Source organism: Poecilia reticulata, linkage group LG16 (assembly GCF_000633615.1).
Source record: "Poecilia reticulata strain Guanapo linkage group LG16, Guppy_female_1.0+MT, whole genome shotgun sequence".
Classification (NCBI taxonomy): Eukaryota; Metazoa; Chordata; class Actinopteri; order Cyprinodontiformes; family Poeciliidae; genus Poecilia; species Poecilia reticulata.
In genome coordinates, this window is record NC_024346.1 from 27534741 (window position 1) to 27559941 (window position 25201).

Here is a 25201-nt window from a genome sequence, read left to right on the forward strand (position 1 = left end):
TATATATTTTTTTTTTACATACTGTATGGGTCAATTGAGGTGTGACATGTCTGTAAAAGTCATCGTTGATTTATATCCCACACACTGACATTCATTTACAGCTGAATATTTGGATATAACGTTAAATCTATGTTAATAAGCTTAAAAATACAGAATAATTTCCTTTTATGAAAGCCATCAAATTCATACTCCTGTGTCTCTAGTTTTTATTTCTTTAAATTTAAGGAGATAAGCACACAAAACTTTTAACTTTCCATCTTGTGTTTTGCCACGCAATATAACAAAAACTTTGTTTGCAAGCGACATGCAGGATCTTCTCATTTATATCAAGAAAATTAAAGAAAATAAAAACCTAGAATAAGAACAGAGCTTCCACCTTCTACCCCGCAGATATCGTAGCTTTATCAGAATGATTGTTCACACCCTGCGCACACGTGAAACCCCCAATGGGCAACGTCCAGAGTTCAAGTTCTCTTAACAATACGCAAACTGGCGGTCAGACAAGTTTTTAGAGACTATAAGATGATAGAAAAATAATCAAGACTAGTTGGAGAGCAAAAGCTCAACATATCATCTGCTGCGTCCATGTGAGACTCTGCTCCCATGTAGGCAGAGCATAATAATCAGTTACCTCATTGTCACCACACACGTGGACCAAGGCTTCAGTTATCTTTTCTTTTAATGCTAAATTGCCAGGCTCAGTGTTGCAACACAGTCCTACTGCAACTGTGTGAAGGCTGCAGGCTGACCTTGGCCGCAGATATGACTGACGGTGTTGCAATCTTTGAAACTCTGTGTTTTAGAAACAAAAGTAGCGCCTCTTCCTGACCATTACGGAAGAATTGCAAGAAGAAAACTCATTGTTGAAAGAAAGCCACAAGAAGTTACATTTGTGGTTCGCCGTGGCTAAAGCAAAGGGGACAGAATAAACATGTGGGAAAAGGTTGTATAGATGAGGTGGGAGTATCATGGTGTGGAGATGCTGTTAAGCTGTGAAGAGTTAATGGGAAGATAGATTGGGACAAATAAATGAAAATATTGCAAGGAAACTACCAAGAGGTTGCAAAATATTTGAGACAGGCGTGGAGGTTTAAGCAGGTGAAGCAGCTGAAGATTGCAGCCAGAAGTGTAAAGAAATGGGTTAAATTAAAGCATATTCATGCCATTGAAGTGACCAATTCAAACTTCAGACATAAATCTAAGTTAAACATTAAAGGACTGATTTAAAATACTTTTTGTCTTCACAAAGAATGGATAGCAATAATCATACCTTCTAAAACATAAACTTGCAGCTGTAACTGTTGCGGGACGTGCTTCTACAGAGTGTGAATGTTAAAATCATTTTCCTTCCAATTTGCAATTATGTAATATCATGAATTTATAATGGAATGCATGTGGTTTGAGTCCACCTCACATCCCCAGGGTTGCAAACAAACATGCAGAAGCAGCATTCAGTTTTTATTCACCACAAATCTGGAACAAACTTCCAGAAAACTGCAAAACAGTCGAAACACTGAGTTCCTATATTCCTATGTAGACTAAAAACACACTTATGTAGAGTTGCGCTTGATAAAAAAAAAAAAACTGGAACGTTGATTCATCTTTGATGTATGATAATGATTATTTTTAATGAAGGGATTTGACAAAATGAACTATTTGTTCATTATGGGTCATGTAAAAGCACTTTGAACTGCCTAATTGCTGAAATATAGTATAAGAATAAATGTTATGACTTTTTACATAAATCCCCCAAAATTTATAGAAGCTGGTGGCAGTCGTGACAAATTGTGAGCAATTTATCAGTGTGTGGATACTTTTTTGTTTTTGTAAGGCACTAGCCTAATTTTAATTTACTACCTGTGTTGCAAATTTGAATGGAACAGCAAATGTTCCACATTGAATGTGGTTTTAAATACAGTAACTTGTTGATTACAATAATGTATTTTTTGTGTTGTTAAAAAAATACAATTATGTTGTTGCACTGGACTGAAATAACTCAAACAATTCAAGGGTGTTTCATGTGTAACCATTTAGTGCTAGTGATAGGCTCCTGTTGGGTCACCCCACGCAGGGTGACACTTTGCTCATACCATGACCTTTAGTGAGTTACACTGAAACAGCTCCACTGATAAGGAGACTCCTGCTCTTCTTAAACCCATTTGGGGCGGACGTGCGACCAGAGCTACGCTGCTGGACCTGCGCATCCACTTGTTGAGTTTCCAACGGTTCAACCAGAGCGGCTCTATTTAAAGAGGCAACAACATGGCACGCGGGCATGTCAGACGAGAGTCGGTGGAAACAGAGATGCACAAATCCGAAGACAAGGGGAAGACGTTCGTTTACACCAAGAAGAAGGGCTACGATGTCACCAGAAACCCCCATCTCAACAAGGTGGGTGTTCGTGGGAGTTTTCTGCTCGTTTCTTTGAACAAGCGTTGGCAAGTAAGCTGCTGAGTTCAGGCGCTGTGGGAGGTACTAGTACTCGGAACGAAAACGTCAACGTATTTTAAGCTAGCGCTACGAGCAAGAAAATATTGTGTTTGTCTATCATATCATTTTCTCTTGGTTTTAGAAAACCTTCAGAGGGTGAAGTTTCCCAAATAGCGAGTTGCTTCAGAACAACAGAGTTTTGCGTTCTGCTTAGCAACCGAACTAAAGTAAACTTTCAACGTTTTTAGTGTGTCCTACATTATGAATGACGTAATCAATTGACCCATCACATAAGAAACAACTACTAAACGAAATGTTGACGAATGTGGCGCATGTGTTTATAACTTTTAGATGACTTGCATTTATACACAGAGCCCTGACGGAGCCCAGAGGCAGCCAGTGAACGTCACATTAGCTAGGACGTTTGGGTATCAGCTTTAGACGCGGTTATATTTAGAATTTAAAGAGACCAAACGTTGCTTCCGCACAGAGAGGGGGTACTTCAGTTAAACCGCTGCAATACTGCTTCAAACACAGTAAAAGAGCAGCAATGATTCAACCAAAGGACATGTGAAAGAGCATGATTCAGCATGTTGCATTTTATCATGTTAAATAGCTTTATTAAGATAGAGAAGTTACATAACCAAGCAGTAAATAATGTTGAGTAACTTCCTCAGAGAAATGTCCGGCAGTGACTTCATTTGTTACTACCAATTAAAAAAAAACAAGAAGCCAACTGGTGTTTGAACTTCATAGCTTTCCCGTTCATTCCCATATTTTATATCAATGTTTCCTCAGTTTTTGTTTATGTTGTCATTTGTATTGGAATGACAATGCACAATGGGTTATGTAAATAGGCCTAAATTAGCTACATAGGCGGATTCTCATTTACAGACTGTGTGCCAGAGTGCCTGTGAGCTTTCCAGTGTTTTCTCTTGGCTTGATGATGGTCTGGGGCCCCAGAGGTCAAATTGTGGCCACAGGGGCTTCTGTCCATGGTGCTGACTGACCGGCAAAACAGGCACCGTCATTCTGACTCAGTCCACAAAGTGCTGTCTGACTGCTCTCTTTTAGAAATTCTTCTTCTTTTTTTTTATTTATTAGAATTCTCTTACAATCTTTTTATTTATTTTTTTACTCTTTGAGGGGTTCTTTTTGTCACATATGTTCCTATAATGAGAAAAAGGGCAACATGTATTTTAATTATTTTAGTTATTCCAGAAGAAATACACTGTAATATTAAAACACTGCACATTATCTCACAAAAGTATTCACACCCCTTGAAATCTTTTCCACATTACAACCAAAAACTTGAGTGTATTTTATTGGAATGTTTTTGTGTGTGTGATCGACCACAGTATAGTGTAAAATTGTGAAGTGGAAGGGAAATTATGGATGGTTTTCAAAAGTATTTTACAATTACAAATCTGAAAAGTATTCTTCCCTGCCACTGTGGCTCAAAACTCTCCCAAAAGCCTGACTCTCCCGCCACCGTGGGTCAGAGTGGAGATTGTGAGGTTCAGGCTGATGTGTAACTAGGTCACTTTTGAGGCACTGGATTTTATTTAGGGGTACCAGAGTACGTATTCAGCAACGCATTGTGTGCTTAATACGACACCCAGAAGCTTGAAGTTTGACCATGAAGCAATATGTTTCACATAGTAAGGTGTTCAGAGTTGATAAAGGTGGCCGTTGGTTTACTGCGGTTGTGTGAGATGTCAGGAAGGTTCTTGATAAGTCGGATAGTGGAGCTACAGCAGGCCGTTATCTGTGGCGTGAGTGAGCTGGTGCACAGAGTTGCTGATGACTGCTAATGGCTTCATCAGTGCTGCCCACCAGCACCACATGTTTGATTTACCGTATTGCAATATGGAGTTCAGTGACACGTGTGTGTACTCTGGTGGAAGATGTAGTGCTAAATGCAAAAAGCTCATTTGTCCGGTTTAAACATAGAGGTTCCATATTTTTATATGCTTTTAGTAGTAAAAATAGACATTGTAGGAAAAAGATTTTGTTAAAATTTAGTGCACTTCATTTTATGTTCACCAACAATTCTTTGGAAGCAAAATAATTTCTGCCTTGCATGCTATGGCCCTCCATGCTCACTGTGGAGGTATCCCAGGCATGACAGGACTCCGCTGACAAAGCAGAAATGTAGCAAATGTCGCAAGTTTTTCTCTGACTTTACTTTTTGACACTTCCTGAAAAGAACAATCCAAAAAAGTCAGATTTCTTTTTGCTTTCAAGTTTGATTTGAACATGTCATACAGCAGGGACATGTTTTACCGACTCAGCATCTGTCACAATATCCTGCTTTGTTCTCTGAGTTCCCTTTGTGGTATTTTGTTTAGGACTGAAACTAACGATTATTTGAGTAATTGATTAATCTGTCGATTTTTCTGGTGATTACCAAATTAAAAATTAATTCATTTAACCACAATATTAAAAATACATAAAATTAATAATTCAATTCTCATTTTTAAATAAGAAAAAAACATTTGACTGCCTAAAATGCAGTACTGTAGCATACCTTTAGTAAATATAAACCAGGTAAAGCTAATCCATCAGGAGTTTTTGCTAAGACATTGCAGACAAAAGTGTTTTTATCTTAATTTCAAATGTATATATTTTTTGTATAGTTTTGGCTTAATTACTGCTCTGAATATGTTTTTTTTTCTTTTTCTTTTCACAAGTCTGGACTATACAGGCTGTTTCGAGTCTGTATAGTCCAGTTGACAATTAATCGGTTACTAAACTAGTTGATGATAATTTCAATAATTGATTAATCACGAATAATCAGATTAATTCTATTAATTGTATCAGCTCTAATTTTGTTTGTCTAGTTATTTTCTTCATGGACCTGATAAGTTGCTCTTTTCAGAAGTTTTCATTGTCTCTTTAAGTACAAATTATAATTTTTTTGTTTTTAAGAAAATATTGTTTACTTACTAAGGGATTTTAACATTTGATTCCAAAGCTAAATTTGAAAAAAAAAAAAAAAAAAACCCTACAATTTTGACCTGAATTCTTTCCGAAGTACTCTGTCGGAACAAATTTTCATCAGAATGCATACCGGGTTTGATACAAATCATCCTCGCTTTACATTGCTGCTTCCCTAAAGACCAATAGCCTCAGCGTTTAGTCTTGGTCCTGTGAAGTATTTGTTTACGTCTCAGGTTACGCCTCGGGGCCGCTGACCGCCCCGAGGTGTGAACCCTCTTTCACACTGTTCACTGTGAAAGAGGGTTCACAGTGAACAGTGAACCCTCTTTCAATGGGCTGGATATAGGGACCTACATGGAAATAAGACTGACCAGTCATAAGTTTACATACACTTGCCATGGGCGCAAATATAATTTTACACACTTTAAGAGTTGTTTTTTGAGGATGAAATAAGTGTACACCAAACAACTTTAAAAGAGTCAAACATACAGGATAAAAAAATACACACACCTACACTAATATTTGAATAATGTCAATTTGGAAGTAACATAGAAACTTAAATTGGTTGACCTCTTGATCAATGAAATCCATTAGGGAAGGATTAGGGTTGTATACACCCTTCCATTCATTGTCCGTGCACTGTTGGGAAGAGATGCTAATTATGCTAACATGCTTGGAAGAAAGCCAGAGTAACTAGAACTCATGCATAGGGAGAACATGCAAGCTACAAGCTACATGCCGCCACTTTGGTTGCAAAATCAATACCAATACAAATGGATTGTAAAGCTACTCTTTACAGTTAGTCAGGACCAAGATTGTGTTTTCTGGCCACAATGGGGAAGAATGTTTACTGAAATCAAAACGATTTCAGTAAACATTCAGTAAACTGTTTTAAGTCCCAAGAACTCTGTAGCAGTCCTCAAGGAAGACAGGGTTAGAGTTCGAGGTAGGATCTCCACTCCCTGAACTCAACAGCTACAAGGTTAAAATTGAACACAAATGGGTGTTCCAAAACGATCCCACATATGCAATGGAATGATTAAAGCAGGATAATACCAAGCAACCTTACTTGAAAGTTTGAAAGCAACCGATTTTAAATGAGCCTTACGTTTTTACAAGAAGCGGTTAAATGTCTTCTTTTTAATGATGGCTAAAAGTGGTCTCCAGTTTGTGTGCAACTTGCTCAGGAATATTTGAGTGTTTGAAATGTTTTTTTAACCTTTGAGGTTTAGAAACTTTAGAACGAATTCCAAATTGGGCCCTAAATTCTGGTTTCAAATGTAATTTAGGTTACATGTGTGAACAGTAAAATGGGTCTTTAAAAGCATACACTTAAAATGTTCTTTGTGGCATTGATGAGTAACCTTTTACATTTACGACTATTACCTTAAAATCTCAGACTTAAATCAATTCCTTTCATAATTTGATTCCTATTTTTTTCTCTTCTCCCAATCTGCCTTCTTATTTTCAAGTGGTGTGAAGAGTGAACGTTATGAGCCACAGTCTTTTTGTTCTTCACTTTTACAAGGTAGCTTTTCATCTCACTTCAAAGCTGGCCATCCTAAATGAGCTAACTGCAGTTTTGGAACAAAGTCTGCTTTTATAAGGCGATTTTTGCTTGCATAAAAACTTTTAGTTAGGAAAAACAAGTCAAGAGCAATGTGCCTGTTTCTTCTTGGCACACGGCTTGTTCTGCAAAAAGAAACGGAAGAAACAAAAGCAAATGTTCTGTATGTGTGTTGAAGTAGACACGAGGTAACTGTTGGATGTACCTGATGAACTGGCCATGCCAAACACACATCCAGGTGAGCGTAGTGGCAGAAAAATGGTCGCCTATGCAGCCAGGTGAACTGCTCACTGTCGGTTCTCCTACGTGAGCCGGAGGCCAGGAAATTGAAGGAGAAGGTAGGAAATGACTGCTGGAGCATGTTGGGAGTCGGGCACAGGCGGGTCCTTGTGGCTCAGGCAGTGCTACATTGTTATCCTCTTCTAGCTTTCTCCAAGCCCTTGGGAAGAGGTGTGTTTACCTCTCTTAGCTGGTCCACTTCACCCCTAACAGGAGCCAGTCACGGCACAACCTGCTAATTGATGCTGAGGGATACAGCGCTGAAAGCAGCCTGTCCTCACATCGACAGGCTTCGTTTCCCTCTAATCTCTCTGCTCGCGTATGCCTCGCTCCGCGGATGTATGGACTCACACACAGCCCTACCGCTCTCCCTCCCTCCCTCCGTAGGCGGATATTATAGGTACTTTCTGTGCGCAATAAAGAGACGGAGTGGGGTATGAGGTGCAGAAAGGAACCTCTGTGGTGGTGAGCAGGGCTCCACAGAAGTCCTTTGTCGTGTTGCTTGATCACAGGTATCTGTGTGCATCTCGCTTCTCTGCCGCTCTCTGATGCCGGTGCCACTTTGGAAAGCAACATTTGAAAAAGTCTAATTAGAGATGCGGAATCACGTCGAGCACCTGACTGATGTAACAGATGGCCATTCACTGGTTTTCTGCTGTTGCTCAAATTGGAAAATACAGATGATGGGAAAAGATTAAGAGAACGACAATTGCAGCTGTTTTCCTTTGTGGTAATGTATAATTTCACAGTGGTGCCAATTTGTAGCCCTACTTCCTACCCTCATGTTGCCATTTCTTAACTTCATTGATTGTTGGGGGCAAAAAAAAAAACCTAACCAAACTAGTTTGCCCATGTACTGTATGAAAAAGTAATTACCCCTAAAGTTCATGCTATGTCACCCTTGGTGGCAACAGCTGCAGTTGAGAGGCTTTTGCGATAGCCTGTGTAGCAATTTTGGCTCATTCAATGTTTAAAAGCAAGCCTGTTGGGGTAATTACACATAATGACAATTAGATTTAGGTTCAGACTTTTTCAAAACCCATTTTTCCTTAGGGTTTTTTCACACTTGATTGACTAGTAGACAAAATTTCTGCATCTGTTACATTTACATCTGGCAGACTGCACTGCGTTAAAAAATCCAAACCCTTTGAGCAACCTGTTTCGCTCCTCGCCTGTAGGTGGCGCTGCACCAAGAACCACTGAAGGAAACAGCCCAAAAACCTCTGAATGCACTGAGCGCAACTTCCTTCTTCACAAAATGCAAAGCAAAAATGGAGTGGGGTCAGATTTTAACAGGCCACAAAATTTGAAAGCGGAAAATGGCCGGCAGCCTTTCATGGCAACTGTTTTATACGCATATTTTACCTGCTTGCAAAGCTGCAAAAAAAACAACTACTTAGTGAATAGATGGTGAATAGAAGACCCACAATGACCTACATTCTAAAACAGAGGGCCACGAAATGAAAAATGAAGCTGTCATTCATCCCTTTAATGTTAAATCCCACAAAACTCGTGTTGATCCCCAAAACTAAAGAGCAAAGTTCTGTTTATTGAAGTCTATAAAACTTACAAACAGCATGCATCATTTAGGGCTGAGAATACTAAATTAAATGGAGAGCTCACATGCAGACAGCGTTTGAATTAGATCTGCCATTTGCAACCGCAGACGACACTGCACCATGAAACACTGTATTTAAGGGTATTTGTTTCTGGCATGTGCTGAACAGCGCACGATGATTAGGGAGTGAGGCTATGATGCCAGATGGCGACGGTCCTGATAACTTTGTGCAGTAACGTTTAGCTCCCAGTTTAGACTTACTCTGGTTTGGCTGCTGCTTTCACTCACTCAAATTTGCTTTGCAGACTTAGGAGTTTTCCTTTACGCAAAAGCGTTCACATTCAGCACTTAAATCATAAAAAACAAGTCAGACTTAGTTTAAACTTTGCACTTGTGATTTCTTTTGTTATTTTAGAGGAATTTTGTATGGTATGTTTGAGTTTCTGTGCGTAGCCAAACAGCTCTTCCCCACATATATTCAAACGGGGACATATCACAGTTTTATTCAAATGTATCCGGTGTTAAAATCGAAGCAGTGTCGTTTCAGAAACAGCCATCTGCAACTGGGATTTCCATGAAATTCTCTGTGTCAGCATGAAAGTAGGAAGTTTATTTTTTGGTTATGAAAGTTTATTTGCTGACACTTGTTGGAAAAACTGAGTGGTGTCTTGTTTATGCTGCGAGCCGAGGTTCCCATGTCCTTCGGTAGTTCTACTGACGGTGACACTCTGTGGGAAAATTTCTCCGTTAATGACGAGTAGCAGCTTCGTTTTTAAGCTTCTTTTAGCATGATGAACAGAAAAAAAGAATCATTAATAACTTCAGTTATGACAAATGCTACTTTGGTCCAATCATGAAACTATAAACAAAAGTTAAGCAGTAAGAAAACAGGATAAAGATATCGATCTATGTTTTCGCATCCACTTGAATAATGTGTAGTTGCGCCACTGGCTAGAACCAGAACCAGAAAAAAATTAGGAATTTTCCAAATTCTAGATCCAGATAAAAGGCAACTAAAATACTAATTAGGACGGCCAAGGATTCCCGAGCAGCCCTGAATTCAGAATCTGAAATGACTGCTATCCATACGAAACGTAGTCAATATTTTCTCATTTTCTGCAGCGTAAGAATCAGTAGCTGTGCCTTTTTTTTTTCTATCAATTACGCTAATAGTACTGTATAACATTTATGTGTGACCATGTTCCACAAAGTAACATTATCATCATGAGTTACATATTTTGGAGGCAGAAAACCTTAAAAAAAATCCTGAGTATGAAAATAACTTCTTTACAGTTGGTGTCTCATTGTTATTCAGAGGACAGAAGTAATTTTAAAATACTTCCCTAATTCCGACTGAACCTTTCAGAGCACATCTCTCTAAAATGAAAGGGTTAAGATGATTCATCACCTGAAAGCGCAGAGAACAACTGCTCTTGTTGGAAGGTTGGAACAGAAAATTGGATGTTTTCTTGACAGGAAAAAACTTTAAGAGGTCTTGTCAAGTGATTGAACGTCCCAAAGCTGGGCGACCAGGACACTAAACAGTTCAGTTTCGACGCATAGCTCTGGCAGGGAACTGCAGGTTTGTTTCTGATCATAAAGTTTCTCGAGTTTTAAAATATGTTTTTTATGTCTTTTGTAAGTAACATATTTATGTGGATTGTGTTGTGAAGACCAAGCAATAACTGGTTTTTCCAAACACTCCATCTTCATATTTATCTATAATAATTAGCTGTAGCAGTGACTCATTTTAATATTGTGTGAGACAAATATCAAACGGTGTTCTCTAAATAATTTATGAATACTAAGAATACTAAGATATATCAATGAATATTGATGTGTATTTTAAACCTCTCGAGTAAAAACTAGTAGATGAGTAGAAAAAGTGGTATTTCTAGCTACTTCCATTCACCATCACTATGTTTATTAAAATCACTTTGCGGTCTAACATAGAGTAGCCCACTCTACTGCTGAGTGGAACAGGGGTGCAGTGAGACAGATGCAAAAAGCAGAGTAACAATGCTGGTCAGAATTGCAGCAGAAATAATGTATATCCGATTACTGCTGGAGTCAGATATTCAACTCTGGGGGGAAAAAATTAAGAGACCACTTAAAATGACCAGTTTCTCTGATTTTACTTTTTATAGGTATATGCTTGAGTAAAATGAATATTGTTATTTTATTCCATAAACTACTGACAACATGTCTCTGAAATTCCAAACAAAAATTTAGTATTAGTAGAAAATGAGAAATGGTCAAAATAATAGAAAAGATGCAGTGCTTCCAGACCTCAAATAATGCAAAGAAAATCAGTTCATGTTCATTTAGAAACAACAATACTAATGTTTTAACTCGGGAAGAGTTCAGAAATCAATATTTTGTGGAATAACCAGGTTTTCAATGGGGTTACATTTTCAGAGCTGTACATTCCAGCAGTAATCAGGTTTATTTTAACTTAACATTTATTTTCACAAGCTGCTATTACCTCTGTGTGCATAATGTGGGCTTGTTACAAAGTGCTTTTAAACCTCTGGATAGAGTGCTGGTCTGTTGGGTATGTAAGTTACTTTACTTCCTTCAACTCACTAGATCAATTCCAGATATATATTAACTTCATGGTAAATTCCTTTATGGCAGTGTTTTTCAACCACTGTGCCGCGACACATTAGTGTACCGTGAGTGATCGTCAGGTGTGCCGTGGAAATTACCCAATTTCACCTACCGTACTTTCCGGACTATAAGCTGCTACTTTTTTCCTACACTTTGAACATGCGGCTTTTCTGTGGATTTTTCTTCAACCACCAGGGGGCTCTTTAGCAGGAAGGGAGTCATTGGAAGTCAAAAATAGAAATCAAAGAATAACACGCTAATTTTCATTTAGAACAAGCACATGCTAGCAGCACGCACGACGGAGAAATGTTTTCAAACTCGTATGATGCAGCTTCTAAGTTCAGGAGTATCGATCTGGCAGTGCAGGAGGAAAATCGAGCCGCTGCACGTAAACTCGGCATGAACAAAACTGGATTTGGAGACGGAGAACTGCGTCCTTAATATATCCAGCAGTTATTAGGACGCAGCCCTCTGCTGGGTCCTTATGGGAAACCGAGAGTGGCAGAGATGCCAGCGGTCTGTAGCCCGGTGCGGCTGATATATGTAAGTTTCCATCTTCGAGTGCCTCTGCTGTAGTAGTGACTAGCGGCGTAATCATGTAATTTTATTATCACTAGATGGCAGTAGGTACAGAGGATTAACACCAGTGTTGTAGCACCGTTCAGGTGTATTTTTGAAGTGGACATGTTAAGTGCAATTTGAAATAAGAAATGTAAAATATGATAAAAATAATTTTTTGTGTTTATTTGATTCCTATTCAAGACACTTTGACAAGAATGACTATATATGTAATATAGGCGGCTACAGAGTATCTTTGTTTACATTTTTGGTTGGTGGTGTGCCTCGTGATTTTTTCAGTTAAAACAATGTACCTTGGCTCAAAAAAGGTTGGGAAAAACACTGCTTTATGGCATATTTGTATAGCAGTTTGTCAACCCAATGACACCAAAACGCTTAACATAAACACATTGATCAACTGACTTATGAGCTCATGTTTGAACTGGACACTTTATCACTAATTTCAAATTGGGTTTCCATGGAAATGAACAAAAGGATTTAGTGCTTCAAGAATGAATCAAGATCAAAAGTGTGGACAGGGTGCAAATTGCTTTCTTCTGGACAAGTATTAAACCGCTTCAGTGTGTGTGTGTGTGCACCTGTAAGAGTTGGTTTAGAGGTCAGTGACCATGTTTAAAGCTAAATACAGCAAGGTCAACATTTAGGTTTCAATCCTTCCCTCAAGTGAACTGAAAACCGTGACAGGTCAGTCTTTGTTCAGGCCTCATAGAAAACATCTGCACCTTGTAGATGGATTGCAGAGCTCAATGCATGCATGCATGTGTCACAGAAGCATGTGTGTGTGTGTCTGCGTTGTGCCAGGTGTGGCCAGGTGTTCCAGGTTGACTGCACACGCTGCGGGTGACTAGACATTCCTGTGATAGACTGGAGTGGATCGCCCAGACAGACAGAAAGCTGTATACACACACTTGAATATTTTTGTTAACCTGCTGTTCTGCACACGCGTTTAACAGGGTTGTTTTCTGGGGCAGAGGAATGTAATTTGATAAGTCTGTCAATTCAGCTGACTGCAATCAAAAGCGCTCTAATGCCAGGTTTATTCAGCACCAAATACAAGGGAGAAGCCATTAGTTTGTCCCAGACAGAAAGAAGGAGACTGTCTGAGCCTCATCACCTGCCCATCAAGCTCACCTAAAGCATCTCACCTCTTTCAGCTCACCTCAATGCTGCTCTTGTCTGCCGTGTTACAGTAGGGGAGTTCTTGTCATATAATAAATCTTTATTAGAATTTATGGAAGTCTCGCAGTGAAAAATAAAGAAAGTAAAATAGTGAAAAGTCATGTAGGTAAATCCCAATACTTTTATACTGAACTGAATTAAGTGAATTCTCCCTGCTTTGTAAATATTTTACTCAAATTAATTAATTTAATATGGAAAATGATTAGGGGCAGCAGGGAAAAAAAAGAATTTTGATTTTAATCTCAGAATCAGAATTGTTTGAATTATTTATGGATCATCAGGCAAATCTACAAAACTCAAATCTTCAAAAGACTGCAAGGAAGAAGCCATTATGTGATTATTTGCGTATAACTGAGATACACCTGAGAATGTTTGTCTATTCATATGGATTTTGACAGAGATTGACTTCCATCTCAGAATTGACTTTAAATCCTCTGTCTTAACTTCATTTAGGTTTAATAAATTAGTAACAAATTATTAGTTTTTATACCTTATACTCACCAAGCAAAGGTTGATCAGTTTTTGGTGGAACTGTAAATGCATCATCAGGCAAATCTAGTCTTACAACTCAAACCTACCTAAGGTTTACAAATCCTATAACAAGGAAGAAGCTGTTATGTAATTACTTTTACATACTGACATAATTGACATGCATCTATGTCAATTATGTATGTCAACTATTTATTTGTATTTTGATGTAGTTTGACACAAAATCAGAATTCCAAGAAAGTTTGAATTCTTTTCTTTTTAAAGTGAACCTAAACCTTAAGTAAATAAGTAACAAATTAACTAGTTTCTAAATCTTAGACTTTAAATGTTACCAGTGAAATGGAAGTGTGAGGCATCTTCACAATCAGCTGATTCACACCTCATATAGAATATTCCTAATTCTAGAAGAATTTCCTTTAAAATACATGTAAAACCAAGAAGCACAGACTCTTCAGTACACCTGAAACAAGTTTTAAGAAGGCAGAAGATCCCCTATGTCACAGCTACATGCATTTTCTTCTATCCGACTAATCGTCAGAATAATCAATGGAGTAATCGATAACTAAAATAACCGTTGGCTGCAGGCCTACATTTGAATGACATACTGACGTTACCAGTCACACAATGAAAATGAACTTGACCAGACGGGTGATTAAGTGTGAGTACTGACTTGTGTTGTCCCACTAATGCATCAAAACAAGCTTATAATTTGTATGACATGCAGTAAATAAGCCGCTCCTCTACTTTGCCTCACTGCATTGCTGTTTTGCTGCTCACATCAATAAGGGAGGATTTCAGAGGCAAGTGGCGCCATTATTATGCAGAGTCCATCCTAATCCAATGAGTCTGCGTCTGAGTCTGCAGTCTGTGTAGAAAACATTGATCATAGTTTTCTCCCCGTGTGTTCAGCTCAGCGGCCGGGATGCTGAGATGAAGTCCACAGAGATGGTTATTATTAACGTAAGAGCTTTTCTCCCGGCGATGTGTTTATTCAGGCCCTTGAGTGTGTGACAGGATGGCATCTCAAAAGCTTGAAGCACAACCGGCACAGCGGTGCACATTTTGAGCTTCAGAGATTGCTGATTGCCTTGGACCCTTTCCCAGCAGCACTCGGGCTCCTGAGGGACCCGAATGGCACGGGATGAAAGGGGCTGCCTCAGGGGAGCTGTGCCTCCTCCACCCGCTTTAAGGCTGCCCTCCCTAAGTCAACAGCAGTTTGGTTGTCAAGGCTGTTTGACCAACAAGTGTGCCTGTGCATTCACAACTTGACACCTCTTGATTTAGGGAGCCCTGCATCAGCATGTTTGCCCGAGACGAGGTGGTAACGACGGTCTACTGGTCTCCTTTGGAAGTTGGCGTTGCTGAGGTGGAGGTCATGACTCTCGGAGGGAGGAGTGAATGGAGGCAAAGTCCTGGTCACCCAGAGTCCTGAAGCTACTAGCTCAGTTAAGCAAGAATAACTGAGACAGGGAACTTCAAACTTTTTTCTTTGTTTCGTGACTTTGATTTCAACTTGAACTTTAATTCATTAATGTAGAAGTTCGTTTTTTTTTTTTTTTTTTTTTTTAAAGTCTGAGTCAGTGCTGTACAGTAGATTATATCTCTCAATAGGTATGTTATGACTGGAAAAACATTCAAGAAATTGAAACACCCTAATCTGATTTGTGCGATACTGATTTTTTTATTTTATTTTGATTGTTATCAGCACTCCAAAAACTAAGAGCCATCCGTATTTCAGTAAGGATTATTATCTTTATAAGACTCAGGCTGAGACTGGAGAGGAAGTAATTTCTGTGACATAATAGAGTTATTAAGGATTACAACAAAGAAATCTGTTGTGTATGGAAGCCAAAGTGTGTGGATTTTAAATTTCCACACACTTTGGAAATTTCAAATCCAAACAACAAACCCATATTTGTCCATTGGATTTTAGAAATGAGGGCACACAGGCAGACCATGTGTGCGGTGTGTCGAGGTATTCGTTGGGAAATGCTTAGTCAGGTTGTAGAATCCTGAAGAGATGTTTGGGAGCTGATGTGTGCCGTTTCTCTTCCTCCCGAGAGGAAAGGACGGATTTAAATGGGTTTATTATGAGAGTAATCCTCTTGAACCTTGCTACAGCTGCTGTTTTAGCAGAAAACAGATAGGAGAGGGGGGGGCAAGGAGGGCATTTGACTGCACAATAGGGAAAGCTGCCATTCCATGTCCTCACACCGGAAACAAACGTATCCAGAATTGAGATGATAGAAGGGCACACAGAAGTTCTTTAGTTCATTATCATACCCTTCCAAAGGTATTCATTCCCCTTAAACCTTTTCGTATTTTGGAAAAAATACGTCCTGCTACCACTTTGTCTTTGTCTTTTTCTTTGCAAAAAAACAGCTCAAAAATAGTCAGACTGGACGAAGAGTGCTTGTCAACATCAATTTTTCTTTCTTACCAGAGATTCTTCAATAAATTTGAATGGTCATGGGTCTTTCTTTTGACAATGGCTTTCTTTTGCCATCATTACTTGATGGCTAGATCAGCGTTTTTCCACAAGGTGGTTGTTCTCTCGTCGGTTTAGGTGGATGGCCCTGTCTTGGGTGGACGGCCCTGTCTTGGGTGGACGGCCCTGTCTTGGGTGGACGACCCTGTCTTAGGTGGACGACCCTGTCTTAGGTGGACGGCTCTGCCTGAGCCAGCTCAGAATCTTCCCACAGCTTCATCTCTGACCTGTCCAGCGCGTTCATGATGCTCATGATGGTGTTTGTTCGCTAATTCTCTAGCAAACCTATGAAACCTTCAGCGAATAGAGCCATATTTCTGCTGAGATTGGATTACTCACAGATGGATTAAGAGGATTCATAAGAAGATTTACGAATTCTTCTTACGTCAATTAGTTGGTCAGGATTTTATTTAGGTGTGCAAGAGGACAGGGTCTATTCTACTTGAATAGAATGATTAACAGCCTCTCTGTGCATTTCATATGACCTCCATGACTTGCACATTCCTGCAGTTTTCCCCATGTCGTTTATGGAAGATAAGCAGCAAATGTAAAGAATGGGGATGGTCCACAGATTCTGACCAGGCCGTAGCAAACATTTAACAACACCAACTGTGTGGGTCACAAAAAGGTGAGATAAGAGGTTTAGTTTTTATCAATGGAGCTTTTCATTCATCAATGTAATACCTGTAACTTTAGTCTCATAGTAGGTACACTAAGCTCTAAAAACTGGGGCCTCACCTGAGGAAAGAATGGCCACACAAGCTGCGTTTACATTATAGATGTGCGCAAAACATTGTTAATATTCTGCTAATGTTGAAAAAGCACACTTTTGCAATTGCGGTGTTTCCATCGAATAAGAAACGCAATTAAAATTACATGTGAATATGTTTGTTCCCAGGATAAATTGCTAAAATAAAAACCCAGCAGTGCTATCGTCCTGCTACCACTTTGTCTTTTCTGGCAGTAGTGACGTATGACTTGATCACATGACTTGTGTGATGTGGAAAAAAAGTGTTTCCATCACAGTTTTGCAAATTTCGATCCAGCTGAAAAACCAGCCTCCTCTTGAAAAACCACTTCATCTTACCAGAAAAACGTTTAGCAAACCGTGAGGTTTTTTTCCCCACCCAAATTGACGAGTTTCTATTAAGCAAATTTATTTTCGTAATTCCAATTTGTGCAATTTCAAGATCAATGGAAACCCAGATACTGATCTACTTCATTGGTGCCTTGAACTTAATCTCCTCTTGTCTTCTGGTTGTAAACACCATCCATCTTTTTGCAATGTATTCATTGACATTTCACCAAAGCAGTCCTATTATGGTACCGTGTTGTTACCAAGCAACAATGAACTGGGTTTGACCAAGTACGACACATTCTCCAAAATTTATTTTGCAGCCAGAAGCTGTTGTGTCTCCATCTGAGTCACATAATGTGTGTTGGTTTAATTGTCCCCCCCTTGTCTCTTTTCTTTAATAATCTGAGTTTTTGGTGCAGCTGATTTATCAGAAAATCTGATTGAATTTGTTTGTTTCTCCACCAGTAAGATTTTTTTCTTCTGATGGTTTTTGTATGTTTTACACAAGTCAAGACTGGTAAGAGGGAGACGTTTATTGTGTGGGGAGTAGATCAGAGGGTGCTACACAGATGACTGAACAGATGGTAAGCATAGAGTAATGGTGTATTGACAGGAGATTTGTTTGGTTGGTTAAGGTCGGGTTACATCTAAGAGGTCAGGGTTGTCATTTCTGATAAAGACATGTCAGGAAAACTCTTAACCTGTAACAAGTCAATTCCACAGCGGTTTAAGTGGCCAATAAAATGATGTACTGTTGCAGACCTTTATGACAGAGGGAAAATGAAGCTTAAAAACAATCACCTAAAACAAATAAAAAGGTTTATTTGTGTATCAAGCTATGGTATGCACAATTCAGTTGGTTGAAATCCAAGTTACACTTTTTATAATCTAAAATCAACTATAAAAGGTATTACCAGCACTTCCATTAAGACATTTGTCACAGAATACTGTATTTTTTTTCTCCTTGTACATTTCAGAAACTATAGCATTACTTTTGTCACCATCAAATAGCTCATTAAAATTATCTACATTTGTGGGTTATTTATTTATTTATTTTTCAAAAATATATAATCAAGAACAAAAGGCCTTATATTGTAGATTCAAAAATTCCATGCTTTTCAAAAAGTAAATTATTATAACTTTCTGCATTAAAAAGTGCTCCCATATGCATGTTTTATATGTAAAACGTGCTAGGATCAGAATGCGACATGGTGTTGAGACTAAGCTTTAGATCCCATTCTTCAGAGGCAATTGTGGGCGCCGCTATGCACACACCACAGCATGACTCTGTTTCAGGACAAATAGCTTTCTGATACTGCATCTCTTTCCACTTGACTGATGATGCCTAAGGAATTTCCATAGTGTAGGATGTCTGCTGGGGCCGTTTAGGACCGGCGTGTTCGCTGAAGCTTCCTCAAAACGCGTGGGTGCTAACATGTTGCTGGTTCAAGTCTACCATGAAACCTGCTCAATTAGCCCTTCTGAAACGGAGAAACAGATTCCTTTTAGCGGGACGGTTTGAATGACAGACATTGATCCCGAGTCGTAGACCTCCCATGGTCTCGGATTTATCCCATCATTCAGTGCGACATCTATATTTAACACTCTTTGATGTGTCCTTTCTAAAGCTGAAGATGGATGGCTAGGGAGGGCAGTTTTGGATGAAGAGGACCAGTATTTCTTGGGATGCTGGAGAGAGTTAAAGTGGACGGGTCATTAGCTTCAGTATGAGGGTCATTATTTGTGTTGGAGTAGAACCAGCCCAGCTCCCTCCACCATTTGAATTCATGGCCGTTCTGTGTAGCAGTTCAAACAGAGGGGGAGCGTGAACGCTCACTTGCACACACTAGCATGAAAGAATGCATTCATTTTAGCTCTCTCTCCCTTTCCCACCCCCCCTTTCCCTTCTTTTGACACGCATTCAACACACACTCAGCCACTTATTCTGATGTAAAATGGATGAGGGTACAAGAGAACATGTAGCACGTCACCTAATTGACGCCTCTGAAGACGCGCTACAAATTTGTAACACCTGTTTCCAGTTCCTACTTTTAGTCTCCAGTGACAAACTGGAACCCATATGGCACTAGTGCTATCTTAGCTTTCTTTAGCTACCATACCAATAACTCAATGTGGTATCAAAAAACTGGTTGCGTCTTGGCACTAAGACATTGCTGGGCCAGAGGATGGAACCCCTTTCATTAGCATCTTGCGGCGGGGTAATGAAGACCAAGAACCAATCAGAATATTTTGTGTGCCTTGTTTAAAACTCTAGAGTGACATGAACTAATTCATCTGAATATACAACACATTGTCAAAAATAGTTAGGGTACCCATTCAAATGAATGAATTATGGTGTACCAAATATCCATCCATCCATTTTCTTACACCCTTGTCCCTTAGTGGGGTCGGGAGGGTTGCTGGTGCTTATCTCCAGCTAACGTTCCAGGCGAGAGGCGGGGTCACCCTGGACAGGTCGCCAGTCTGTCGCAGGGCAGTGTTCCAAATATATGGTGCATAAGATCAAGTCCAGTAGACGGCTTCTAAAAACGGATTTGGAAAAAATGTCTCTCTCTTTGGAGTTTGTTGAATTCCAAAATGGTGTCATGATAGGATGGCATCTTTGCATTAAGTCAATGCATTTACCTTCCTTGCTCCTAAACAAATCACTATCAATTATTAGTGGAATCATAAGAAAGTAGAAGATATCAACTCAGCAGTGGCTTAATACTGCAGCCCACTGTAGCAGATATCGCTAGATCTCTACAAAAATAACTACAAAAAGATCTCCACATGCTTCCACTAGCATCTGGAGCAGTAGTGACCTCTTTGTCGATGGCCCCTTCTGTTTCCAGTATGACTGCGCACCAGCGCACAAAGCAAGGTCTACAAAGATATGAATAGGTGAGTTGGGTGAAGAATAATTAGAATTCACAAACAGACTGAACATTTTTACAATGAATTGGAGCGAAAACTGCGAAAGGCTTTCTCGCCAAGAATCAGTGTCTGACCTCACACATGTGCTCCTGGAAGAAACTTTCAAAATTTCCCATAAACATCATCTCAAATTTTGTAGAAAAGCTTTTTTCCAGAAGGACTGAGGCTGTTGTAACTGCAAAAGCTCAACTGAGATCATGTTATGATCCATGGATTGAGATTGGCACTTGAACACCAAAGATTAAATCAGCCAATTAGGAAAAACACTTGCATAACTTAAGCTTACTACCTTATATAACTTAAGTACCTCTATCAAACAGCAAGTGAAATCCTGGTGTGGTTTCGTCAGTTTGAAACAATTACAAGATTAGCTTTAAAGATTAAAAGAAAACCATCTTATGAACAGTCAGTAGAGGTAATACATCAAATCTGGATGCCAAAAGTTAGGTTTAGGATAAAAAATATCTGTAAAGAATTTAATTAAAAACAATTTTTTTAAAAGATGAATTTTACTTACAATTGACCAAAGTTGAATTTGAGATTTATTCCCTACCGCCCCTAAAATAGACAGATTCAGTTAAAGGAATGAGAAGGTATTCTATTTGAATTTATAATTTTTATTTATTTTTTCACTGTGTGCCATGTTTTTGCTCTTACTCAGTAATACAAATGTTGATTTTTAGACCTCCTGAGGATTCTCTGGAATATGACCTTTGTTCTGATAGCAGAACAAAAGTCAAACACACCTTGTAGTTCCTGAGATACCTGGAATTCATTTTGGAAGTGTCATTTTCGAGAAATCTCCAAAAAAAAAAACCGGCTTAGTTTTCAAGGGGTTAAAAGGGTGTATATGACTGACCTGCTTTTTTTGGTCTGTCTGGTTCCAGCCTCAGATATTTTACAATCCTCACCCCCTTCTTCCCCTCCCGAATTCTCCCTGAATCTCTTCTGTGCTCTCTTACGTTTATCATGGTACTCCCTTGGCCTTGCACATTTTCCGTTTTGCTGTGAGATGGCACAGTAGAAGCTTTAATGCCGTGTTTCGCAATGGTCTGTAGGGGAGATGGCTTCATTATCCTATTGTAGCCAAGTATAATAGGTCATACAGAAACTCTGGGGAGTCATAGCAGCACTCCTACTGTCAGAGAAATGACAGCACAGTTCTTATAGATGCCAAATCTCCAGTAAAACTCTCTTGGGCCATCTCAGTTCATAACGCTTCTCCAAAGTGAGATTTCTGTATATTTTTAGTACTCTCCCATGTTTTTATCTGCTTTTACTTGCATACTGATGCAAACCGGAAACTTTGCAGCTGTTGCACCAACAGCATCTCCTTAATTTTTCTCTTTTTTTTTTGCTAAAAATTGTAAACCAGTGTTTCTTTATGTTCCAGATCAGTTAGAAGATGCCCTTTTTAATGACGAGAGAGGATGGATGTCATAGGCACAGGACTCTTTGAACCACCTACCTAATTTGAAGTTAGCTTAAGTCATATCCTATGGCTCCCTACACAATAATGCCACCACCTTTGTGTTTCTCACCACATGAGTAGGATTAGTCCTCATCCCATATGGCCATCACACATGAACCCAATGGTTGCAACTCACCTGTATGTTTGCTACAACAACAAACACACTTTCTATACAGTTTTATAATTGCACCAAGTTACCAGTAGATTTCACTTCAGTCACTGTGATTCAGACTAATCCTGTGCATTGTGATGTCATGCTTTATTTATTCTACATAATGTTTAAGCCTAATTGTTCTTTCTGAGACATTTGAAAGAAGGTTTGTTGCCGTTTATATCTGTATAGATATTGGAAATGGAAAAAGTGGATCGGTGCATCCCTACTTGAAACATTGTCAATAATGCTTTCCTTTCCACTTTGAATATAACAATGTAAACTGAAGGCTTATGGTCTAACTATCAAAACATTCTATGCTAAGCATGCTGCAGGCAGATTCTCCATGTTGGTTTGTAGGTAGAGCAAACAAATTAACCTGCATCTTAATATATTTGGGAACTTTTAGCTTACCTGCATAGGTAAATATGATCAAAATAGTAGCAGAGATTAGTATCAGTAATTTTAACTCATCGTTGTCAGCTGTTCTCAAAATCAAGATTTGATATAAAAGCTCAAACCTTGTCTGTCTTTGAAAGTATCAAAAGTTTAAACTCATTTTGCTTTTTGAATTATACAGCTGGCAAAAAGAGCAATGCATATTCTTGCTAGTACAATGAAATAACACAATCGGTGCGCTAGTGGGTGTGTGACACGGACACGGATTTTGAGTGCTGTTGTCATATAGAGGGTAAAAATGGCCAATAAACATCTAAATTAGGGTGGTGGGTTGGAGAGCAACAGCCATGTGAGGAAATGTAATAATTCATGTAGATGCAAAAGTAGTGTGCTGCTGCATATTTTTTTTTAGTAATGTAGGAAATAGTTACTGCAGCCTGTTGGAATACATTTCATGCCTTACTTACTGTACATGATTTTCTAAACCTTTAGAAACATTTTCCCCACTAGTACAACATACCTGACTTGCCCCATCTTTTGTTGTCTTCCTTCATCACACCATTTTACCTCGTCTTTGAATCCAGTCCTATTCTCTAATCCCAGTTGCCGTAACTGCAGAGTAAATCTGTCATTCCACTGGAATATTCCCCCCATTTACCCACACCAGCTGTTTTTACAGCGTCTAGACACACATGCCGCTATTGATGCAACAAGAGGTGGGTACGGTATGCTGCTGGACAATGAGAATATCATGGAGCGCGGTTCTGCTTCTGATGCAGGATTAAAAATCCTCACTATTAGAGTGAGTACAGTGTACATTAAGGGCGGCTTAATGTACACTGTGTGTTGGCGAAGCATCAGAGTGTGCCTGAGTGTTCACCGTCTGCATGAATAAGCACACGGCTGGCATAAAGGTTGTGATGATTTTCACATTATCATCATCATACTTGTATTGCATATGTATATTATGTGTGTGTGTGTGTGTTTATAGAGTCTGCAGCAGCTATAGAAGCACAGAGGCCAGTGACTCAGTCTTTCCTCCAGCTGTTAGCCAGTCTATCCCAGTATGGGTCACCGGCAGCCAGCTCAGTCAACTCATCAGGAGGTTTCCTGTGATAGCAAGCTTCTAATTCCGTTTCTGTTGACTCTGAAGTATTTACCCGTCTCCTCCGTGTGCTGCGGTTTCCAAACAGACTCGCTTTGCACGTCTGGAGCTCGTATCATGTTCAGGGTGAAGAACAGGGAGGCTTGCATGGACTTGCCTGAACCCTCGAGGCCAGGAACTTCTTTGTTTTCGATCCAAGCCCAAATCCCTGTCTACATGTTTGCATCCATTCTTTGGACTTAATTACCGTTCCGTCTAAACTGTTCGTCGGGACTAATATGATTAACCAAGGTGCTGCTTTTAGAATGATGCCACAAGGCCGGCTGTAACAGTCTGGAAAGCCCAGTGTGGGGTGCAGAGAACACGTGGTGATAATGGTGGGGTAGAGTAAATAACGCTGATGGTGTTGTTTAAGGGGAGAACCTCAGCAGTCTGCTGTTCCCTGTTTGGTCAGCTGCAGAGGGGCTTCTGGGTTTTTGAGAAACATTGACGTCACCAGAAGAGAACGATCCCAGATACATCGCTCCATGTGGCGTATCAAAAGAACGGTCGAACACAAACACGCTGGCTGGCTTTTTCTCACAGTCCAGCTCAATGCTTTGCATATGTTTGGTCTTCACATATTCAATTCAGGGCTATTTTAAATACTGCATTTTTAGCTGAAAGTCCTCCAAGGAGCGCTTCGTTATTACTGCCAACACAAACATTTTCTGGTACTTTCCGTTGATAGCTCAGAGAAAACACAATGATGCTATTTATTCACTCACTGTAGCAGAGTCAAGCACAACTATGATATATTACAGTTAGATTAAAGTGGAAAAATCCCTAAGAGTTAAAAAAAAAAAAAGGCTCTGGATCTTTAGTGAATTAGTTCTGGTTTTTGCAGTGGAGGCTGTATTAATCTGATTTCTGGTTTCTTTGGGTTGCTCACAAATATTCGCCCCATTAGACTTTAACTCTTATCATAATTTAAAATCACATTCCGCACCCAAACATACGCAGCCTAGTAGCTCCATATAACTGAACTTAGTCTGTCCTTGGAGCTTAGGCAGGCTGGTACCTTACAGCATTGGTGCACTTTAAGTGAAACTAGCTGCTCTCTGAAAGCTAAGCCCCGCCCCTGGTAGGTTTTGAAAAATTCCAGAAAAGTGGGCGGAGCCAAGAGACACAAAAGTGAGGGTGAATGGAGAGAGCGAGTGGGGCTGTGATTAGGACGAAAGACACACCGTTGTCAACTTATCCGCTTTGTTGCTATATTTAGTGACTTTTATGACCCCTAGCGACTTTTTATCAAAAAACCAACTAGTGGTAAAGTTAGCAATTCTTTTTCGGTGTTGTTGGAGATTTGCAGCAACACATACCTAAGCACTGCAGTGAGTCTAACACAGTTGTCCATTCAACATCATACCGTCTCCATTTGTCAGAGCAGAGCATACCCATTCCACTCTGTGTCCACATTGCAAATTAATTACAAAAAATTTGATTTGGACATTAATTACTCTTTAAGAGTAAAATGGGATATACTCATGGTGACTTGGTGCAATGGACCGGACCAAGTTCAGGCAACAGAATGAAACATAGCAATTCCAAAGGCAAAAACATGAGAAGGGGAAGACAAGAAGGAGAAAGACACCCTATCACCAGGCTAAGAAATTGGGAGATCTCCCATCAAAACTAGTCAGAGATCCAGTTGGTGTGCATAAGAAGACGGATCTACAGCGGTCAAATGCATTTGTATACCAGCTGGAGAAGGGCTATCTAGTTTCCTACAAAATGTAGATCTTTACAGGCTGTGCATCAAGATTTGTTGACTAATGGGTTGTACCAAACTGCGTGTACTTAACTGTCTTGTACATTTCTTGTGCAGCTCTTACATGTGTTAGCCCCTCTTGAACATCCTTTGTGCAATATAGCATATTCTTTGAAGAGTGTTGGTAA

General features: G+C 39.5%; 1 protein-coding gene across 1 annotated transcript in view; it reads left to right on the forward strand.

Moving 5' to 3' along the window:
* Positions 1 to 2155: 2155 nt before the first annotated feature.
* me1 (malic enzyme 1, NADP(+)-dependent, cytosolic) overlaps positions 2156 to 25201 on the forward strand; it is a 90740-nt gene continuing 67694 nt past the window's right edge. Inside the window, exon 1 of the mRNA XM_008431900.2 lies at positions 2156 to 2391. Within this exon, the coding sequence (XP_008430122.1) occupies positions 2263 to 2391 (129 nt within the window). The 5' untranslated portion in view covers positions 2156 to 2262. The remainder of the gene's footprint in view (positions 2392 to 25201) is intronic.